This window comes from Nannobrachium achirus (genome assembly GCF_963921795.1).
Source record: "Nannobrachium achirus genome assembly, chromosome: 19".
Lineage (NCBI taxonomy): Eukaryota > Metazoa > Chordata > Actinopteri > Myctophiformes > Myctophidae > Nannobrachium > Nannobrachium achirus.
The window spans coordinates 30272996-30282031 of record NC_137826.1 but is presented as its reverse complement, the minus strand read 5'-3'; the positions used below and the strand labels follow the sequence as shown (position 1 = coordinate 30282031).

At 46.7% G+C, this 9036-nt stretch overlaps 1 protein-coding gene across 1 annotated transcript; it reads left to right on the top strand.

Annotated features, from left to right (window-relative positions):
* Positions 1 to 2581: 2581 nt before the first annotated feature.
* On the top strand, positions 2582 to 8525 carry LOC308304746 (insulin receptor substrate 1-B; the record flags this gene model as incomplete). The annotated part of the gene is made up of 2 exons (XM_080749376.1): positions 2582 to 2951; positions 5287 to 8525. The coding sequence occupies 2 exons, from the start codon at positions 2582 to 2584 to the stop codon at positions 8523 to 8525; spliced, it is 3609 nt and encodes a 1202-aa protein (XP_080605502.1).
* Between the last annotated feature and the right edge of the window lie 511 nt (positions 8526 to 9036).

Sequence of the window (9036 nt, the reverse complement as noted above, 5' to 3'; positions counted from 1 at the left end):
TAAGTGTTAAACAGCTCTATATTTGATGTGTAATATTCCTTAATGCATTGCCGTGTGTAGCACTGTAGAACTGCACAGTGGTATCAATGCAGAACTTCTGCGATGCAGTAATATGCAGGCAATGTTAGAATGTGATTTGTCTCCCTCTTGAGAGATGTTGCTTAAAAGATAAGGTGATGACATTATCTACTTGGTAAGAAGCTGGGAAGTGAGAACCCACATACTTTCACATGGTACCATTTATTTGAAGCAAAAGAAAAAGAAAAAAGGAATATATATATATATATATATATTATATATATATATATATATATATATATATATATATATATATATATATATATATATATATATACACACACACACACACACACACACACACACACACACACACACACACACACACACACACACACAGTATATATATATATATATATATATATATATATATATATATATATATATATATATATATATATATATATATATATATATATATATATATATATATACATACATACATACATACATACATACATACATACATATATATATACATATATATATATATATATATATATATATATATACACACACATATATATATATATATATATATATATATATATATATATATATATATATATATATATATATATATATATATATATATATATATATATATACTACTACTACTACTACTACTACAGTATTTTATGCATTTGTCCATTTGAAAATAGCTGATCCACAAGCTCACAACGTATCTCAATGCAGGCTATGATATTTTTGGAGATAATGAATCACAAATTTAGAAACATTTGAGTTCTTCAACTTTGGTACTCTAAATCTATTTAGATGCCAATAAGTATAAGTATTTTATATGTAAAATTGCTACAATCTGAGTAGTATTCTTCCACCGCAGTTCTTTTCCTTTCCAACAGCTAGTCGATAAGGAATGACATCTGCCTGATTGCAGACCAATGGCTGCATGGCAACGTGGTCACTCAAACTCAGACCAATTATTTGCACCCATGTTGGTTCAGAAATAGTCACAATTTTTTGATTATGTCGGTGATAATGTCTCTCAAGAACCATAGGGGCTGATCTGCTTTCTCTAGATTTTTTTTCTTAATCTCTCTGACAAATATGTATTTCCCTGTGATAATACACACTGAAAATGTAATCACATTTTGACTATTTAGTTTTAGTTTTGGCAGGTTTAGTTATCCAAAGTATAAGGAACTCTATAATACAAGCCTGTATAATAACAGTTCAATGGCATATCACAAATGTTATTATCAATTCATTGAGCATGGTATTGCAGGCAGACAATTGAGTAAGAACCATAGTGGATCACTGGTTCTCAAGTGGTAAATGGCCCCCCATGGGTCCTTGAGGAGGTTCCAGGAGGTCCCCAGTTAAATTATTGACTAGTAAGACGCCTCAGGGCGACAAGCGACCTCGCCCTAAAGGGTGAGGTCGCGCCACAGTGATCTGGACATCAGGGATGTGGATATCAGGGTTTGCCCATAGAAAAATGTGTACACGTCTACATGGACGCTGCAGTGACATTTTGTGATGGTAAACTGCGACCTTTGGTCGCAATAATATTAACCAAATGGACACTAGAGGTCTGTAACTCTGAGGTGTACAAATGATGTGTACCATAAGTGGGGTTCTTAAAATTCAAAGGTTTGAGAATCTCTGCCATATATGGCTTAGTTCAGAATGTGTGTTCCTGAAATGAAGGAAATAGCTGCATCTATCCAGTCCTCGACATGTTCATGTCAAGGACCCCCAAATTGACACTTATCAGCCCACAGACTCCCATTTGAAAAGATAGGCCAGGGTCAGGGACCCATGCACATATATAGCCTCCGAGAATACTTTTACAGCTCTAGCAGTGAGTTTCAACCATTTTAATCTCAGGGACCCCCAGTATGACATGCATTAGGCTATGAACCCCCATGTAATAGCATTTCTATCTCTGGTACCCCAATAGTGTACAAATGGAACCAAATAGACACATTGGTTCCATTATACACTCTCTGAGTTACACTTACAGAAGAGACCATTTATAGATAGGAACTAATTAGTTCCTATCTATAATCTATCAGTTAGCTGGGGACCCCCTGTGGAACTCTCTCAAAGACCACTGGGGGTCCCCGGACCCCACTTTGAGAACCACCGCCCTACATTTCATTTTAGTATGGTCCATCATGTAAAAGGGTTAGAAATCGCTTTTTTAAAATATGTTTTGAATAGGCCTAATAATTAAAACAAAATGTAGGAAACCAAAAAATTGAGGGACCCATAAAAATGTGCCCGCGACCCACAAATGTGTCGCGACCCACCGTTTGGGAACCAGTGATGTAAAATATGCTTTGGCTCATTCTCCTCCGCTGAGCTCTCATCGTGCACATGTTGGATATATTGCCCCGGACTTCAATTTGGACATGATGATGGGGAGGAGGACGCGAGACATGTAGCTGGAATGGATTAACAATCGACGGACGCACGGATTGGGGATTTTTTTTCCAGCAGAAATCGCAAGCATAAACAAGCATCGCTGTGCTTTGCCATGGAGAACCAGGCGGCAGCGGAGCAGCAGCAGCAGCAGCAGCAGCAGAGCTATGAAGATGTACAGAAGAGCGGCTATCTCCGCAAACATAAATCCATGCACCGGCGGTTCTTCGTGCTCAGGGCGGCCTCGGAGAGCGGACCCGCTCGGCTCGAGTATTACGAGAACGAGAAGAAATTTCGCAGCAAATCGCCCGTGCCCAAAAAGAGCCTTGACCTGGAGACCTGCTTCAACATCAACAAGCGGGCGGATTCCAAGAACAAGCACATGATCGTTCTCTATAGCCGTAGCGAGAGCTTTGCCATCGCTGCAGACAGCGAGGAGGTGCAGGATGAGTGGTACCAGGCAATGCTGGACCTTCACTGCAACTGTAAGCAATAAAACAGATTTCATATGACATGAATGATATTCCCTCTTTCAGGTGTTGGGCCTAAATAGGGATGTATTATTTTATGGGGTTACATTTCGCTCGCCATGCATTGGATGGGTGATTGTTCTTTGCATTAAAGCCCATTGACTGATTTACATGATCGAAACAATATGCTGGCTGCAGGCCTATTTAGCTCAATTATTTTGCACGGGCTTTTAATTTGAATAAATTAGCCCTACGATGCAATAGCCTACCTACTGTGGGCTTTTAACCAGGGAGCAGGTGGATTCGATTCGAATAGATCAGCACGATGGGCGGCATGTGCTGTTTTTGGCAGCAAAACCTCAATATATTGATCGAATATACAATAACAGGGCAGATCAATTTATGTCAGCCCAGTTTCATTTGATGCATAAAAATATATCCTAGGCTAGAGCCAGCACTGAATAACCTATGGGTTATTGGGTTAATGTCGTTTTCGTGGCAGATATCATAGACTGTAGCGGGGTTTTGCAGAGCGCAGTGGAGATATGGCATCCATTCAGGGAATGGGAATGCATTTCATAGTAGCAAGCAGCATAGCGTGGTCTACTCTGCTGGAGCCTGTGTGTTTTTGTTTTTCCACACAGCTCTCTCTCGCTGTCGTGCGCTTAACCTACATTTGTGTTATATGGAGCTGCTGCTGGTATGGGAGGAGATCGCATCATTCATCAGCGCTCCCTCATTGGAAAATGTTATCTCTGTTGGTTTTCCTCGTGTTTATGTTGTTGTCGTTATGCTGTAGACTCTGGATGCAGCCAATGGACCCCCTCACCCCACCACCCCCATGCTTTATTGCTTTGCACTGCATTTCAGACAATTGTGTGTAAGATAGGCTACACAGGGCTACTCAACTTGAGATGGCTCAGGGGCCACTCAGCAAAATACCAAAAGTCCAAAGGGCCGCAAGCTAAAAATGACGGTCCTATTTTGGACGTTTACATTGATTTTGTACAGTACACAGTCTAATAATTAAGGAAACGCACAGAAAACAGCCACATTTCCATAAGCCAGGCCAAACCTCATTGAACCAAAAGATTGTCATGGATGGAATGATGAAATTGATGACATTTGAATTTTTTATCAAATTAGGCTTTATTCACAAAATGTGAAGTGAAAATGAACAGTTCTGGTTCAACCTTTTTGTAACCTCCCCATGCAAAGCTAGTGAACTTTGGCAATGTAAAGGTATGTTTTCTCATGCCACTAACACTCCTTTTCATTAATAGGACAGATTTAAAATAAATAAACGTTTATACTTATTATTCAATCACTCAAACCCCAGCATCCCTATTCTTGGGGGACATAGCCGATCTACAAGCTCACCACAGGATGCATTGTGAGCTTGTAGATCGGCTATTTTTGGTGAAGAGAGTTATTGTATGGAAAAATAACTCAAGTACAGTTCAACTCCCCCTCAGATGCACTGTACTTGTAAAACAGTTTGATGCTTTGAGCTTTGTAAAACACAACAGCTCGTTGGAGGAGATTTGTGTTAATAAGCATAGTTCCTTGGCTGCAGCGCGATCTGTTGGAATGCTTGGACTGTCGGTGCCATAGAGTTATAGTCGGAGCTGACTGGCGGAGTCGCGGAGGGAGAGACAAGCAGCGGAGACAAGGGCTAGGTCTTCATTAGACTGAAACATGACGATCGCGGGATTCGCGGCCGTTCATATCGCACGACCGTCATGCGTCTCCGCTCCAGTGAGCCCGACTGTGGTTGTCTGCTGCAAAATCTCTGCATATTTGTCTGTCTGACTGTCTCGTTGTACTGTAGCTCATTCGCTTCCTGACTCTTATCCCTAACTACGGAGTGCACCGAGGGTCAAACATCACCGCGTTTTGCGTTTCGCGTTAACTTTGACAGGCTTAGAAAAATCTTTTTTTTTTTGGCATGATCATGACGGGCCGCACAGACATGCGGAAAGGGCCGCATGCGGCCCGCGGGCCGCGGGTTGAGTAGCACTGGGCTACAGTCTACAAGGCCAGGAGAGATTACATTGTGTGTGTGTGTGTGTGTGTGTGTGTGTGTGTGTGTGTGTGTGCGCGTGCGTTTCATGAAACTCCTGTAGGCTACTGATCAAGACTGTTGGCCTGTAACCTGTGGTTTAATATTGTGTAAAGGATGGTGCTGTTTAAATTGAAATGTAATAGAGCATCAACTACACTGTAATCTGTTTAGGTTCATAGTTAAACCGTTTATTTTTTCTCATGTCTGATACTTTTCATACTGTGAATATTGATTTTAAATTATTTGTTGTCTGTATTTCTCATCAATGTTTGTTTGTACTTTTAGGTAAAACTCCCGATGACTGTGGCAGTAGTGGTGAATGTAGCTCTCCATCTCCTGTCCCGACATTCAAGGAGGTATGGCAAGTGAAGGTGTGGCCAAAAGGTCTTGGACATGCCAGGAACTTGGTGGGCATCTACCGGCTGTGCCTGACAGACAAGACGGTCAACTTTGTCAAAATCAACTCAGACGTGGCGGCCGTTGTGCTGCAGCTGATGAATGTGCGCCGGTGTGGCCACTCTGAGAACTTTTTCTTCATTGAGGTGGGTCGCTCAGCGATCACGGGCCCCGGAGAGTTCTGGATGCAGGTGGACGATTCCGTTGTGGCACAGAACATGCACGAGACCCTGCTAGAGGCCATGAAAGCCCTGAGCGAAGAGTTTCGCCAGCGAAGCAAGTCCCAGTCAGTGGGGACTTCGTGCGGCGGTGGCACTGCCTCGAACCCCATCAGCGTCCCAAGCCGCCGACATCATCCAAATCTGCCCCCGAGTCAGGTGGGCTTCTCCAGACGTGCCCGCACCGAGACCCCTGGCACGGGAGGCAACAGCACCAGCACTTCTCCCACTTCACGCCACGGATATCCAAGGGCACGGACTGCCAGCATCGGGGCCCGGTCTGAGGAGGGAGGGGCATGTGCCAGGGGGACTTGGGCCAGCTCCAGCCCAAGCCTTAATGGATCCTGCTCTACCACGCCCACTCTGAGGCCCAAGCCCACCAGGGCGCCTACTCCTGCTAAGATTACCCTCAGCCTGGCACGTTACACTCCCAACCCGGCCCCATCTCCTTCCCCGGCCCCAAGCCTGTCCTCCAGCTCCGGCCATGGTTCAGAGTGTGGGCTAGTAGGTGCAGCTGTGGGTGGTATGGCAATCTGTTCCTACCCCCGTGTTTCTCAGAGAGTCTCTGTCTCAGGCTCACCCAGTGACTATGGCTCCTCGGATGAATACGGCTCCAGCCCTGGAGAACACTCCCTGCTGCTCCCCAGCCTTCCCGGGGGATCACACGGGATGGCTGGACACCACATGCACGGAGACGGCTCCTCCAGCTACATAGTCATGGGACAGCGAGAGGGGTTCCTCGGTTCCCACTCCCACCACCACCGCTCTAAAGGCAGACGGATGCTGCGGCGGTCCGGCTCCAGCAGGGAAAGTGAGGCGGAGCGGAGGCTGCTGAGCAAGAGGACGTCGCTGCCCTCGGCCGCCCACGACCACCTCACTCTGCACCGTAAAGACGACGAGGATGACGACGACGAAGAATACGCCATTATGTCTCGGAGTGCTAACCGAGAGACCTTTGCATTGCATCAGGGCTCAGGGGGTCTGGCGGTGGGTGGTGGGCATACTGATGTGTTGGAGGAGACTAGGAAGAGGGTTGACAAGGGCAGGGCAGAGGTGGATGCTAGGGGCCCCGTGGATAGCGGCTATATGTCAATGCTACCCGGAGTGACGGCTCCCCCTGTTTCACTTCCTCTCTCGGTGGGCATGTCGGATGCTGGCGTTAAAGCTGGGGCTGACGACGAGTACATGGCCATGACCCCCAACCACAGCGTGTCGCCTCCTCAGCCCATCCGCCAGCCTATCACAGAGGGTTACATGGTTATGTCACCTAATAGCAGCTACTCCGCAGACATGCACGGAATGGTCAGGTGGGAGAGCAGGGCCAGCATGGAGAGCCGGGCTGCCAGTGACTACATGAACATCTCGCCAAACAGCAGCCGCTCCGCCTGCAGCACGCCGCCCTCCCACCCGGAGCAGCACCAGCTACAACCGAAAATGTTCAACTCCTACTTCTCCTTGCCGCGGGCGTATCAGCACACTCTCTACACCCGCTTTGAGGATGACTTAAATCAAGGCAAAGGGAAAGAGGACAGCAGTGGCCGCGAAGGTGCAGGAAGGAAGGCGCACAGCAAGAGAAATAAAATCACAGCAGGCTCTGCGGGAGGCTGTCAGCTCTCCCTGTCCTCCTCCTCATTCTCCTCCAGCTCAGCCAGCAGTGAAAGCCTGGAAGAGAAGTCCATGTCAGTGGCAGCAGGGAGAGGGCTGAGTGTATTGAGAGCTGGAGCAGAGTACAGGTGTGGGGGAACAGGCACGAAAGATGGAAGTCACCAGCAGAAGCGTGTATCGAGCGGTAAGAGCCCAAAGCAGCAAAGGAAGGGCCGTCCCCTGAGCATTTGCACAGACATGTCTAAAGCCAACACCTTGCCCAAGGTGAAGGAGAACCTCCTGCCCTCTGTGTCTCAGAACGTCGGTGAGTATGTCAGCATTGTGTTCAAGGGAGACGGCGAGTACAGCAGAGGGAGGCTGTTAGGGGAAGCGCACGGTCGCTCAATGATCCACGCAACGCTCAGGCCGTTGCACCAATCAGCCCTCCGTCATGACGGCTCCACCAACCTTCCCCGGAGCTACTCTGCTCCACTGTCCACCTCTGCCGAATACGTCAGCATGGACTTTGGGAAGTCACTGTCCCCCCTGACTCCTGTTAGATCCACGTTCAACGCCGCCCCACAGTGCCCACCGGCTGTTGCCCCTAAGTCCCGGGAAGAACGTAGTAGGTCCTCTCCACTGGCGGCAGAGGGCAACACAGGGTATAGAACGAACATAACAGTGGCACTAACAGATAATCCTACCCCATTTACAAACAGTACTAACACGGGTTCAGATCCTATCCCTCAGAACTCCAACATTACAGCACGACCCGCCATCCATTCTGGCCAGCCCTCATCTATGGCTCAGGAGACAGGTGTAGGCTTTTCGCCGACCAAATCCTTCTCGTCACCCGACCGAAGCAGTAGATTGGTCCGAGGCGACCAGCAGGGACGGCGATCCCATCGTTCAGAGGCGTTTATTACATTGCCTTCTCTACCACACCACCAACCCTCCACTACCTCCCTCTTCCCAGAGGGCAGCCAGGTAGCAGGCCATCGACATGGGTTGGAACGCCCTCTGTGGGACAATGGACAGACTTCTGCCACACCGCCACCTCAAGCCTCCTCTGCATCTGCTGAACAAGGCCTTAATTACATTGACCTTGACCTGGCCATTAAAGAGAACCCTCAAACTGGAGGGGAACGTACAGCCGCTACTGGAGCAGCTAGTGTGGGCAGCGGTGCCGTCTCCAGTCTCAACAGTTATGCCAGTATCGATTTCTATAAGTCAGAAGAGCTGAGGGCACACCAGAGCAGCAGGAAAGAAGGTCAAGGTAAGGCCTGTCGAGATTGTGAAATCATCATTTCTCTGAGGTTGCGGTGAACAAATGGTGTGTGCTAGTATCATAAAGATCATTTATAGACTCCTGTGGGAAGGAGATAGAACATAATATATTAAATGCACACCACCATTGGCTGCTCCAGTTGAGTCCAACTGACATATGACTGATAGCTTCTCTTAATATCTGGAGAACAAACATTCATTTGGCAGTAATCTCTGAGAGTGCACATACTGTAACTGAAAATGTGTTAAGAGTAACATGCTACTCATTTCAGTAAAGTTCACGTTTGAATGTCTGTCCTTGTCCATTTAAACATTCAAGTGAGATATACGAGGGAGGATGAAGTACATTAGTTCATTAAGACCAAATGGTTCAAGGCTCCTAACCGTCATAGATAATTAGGCCCAAAGGAGGAGAAGTTGTTTGTCTGTATGACTACAAAGTAGCCTACCAATGGTGTAATGAAGTATGGGACTTAACACAATGACCTACTGCATGATGAGCGGCAAGCCTCTATTTAAAACAACAATGTGAGAATTATGGACATTTGAC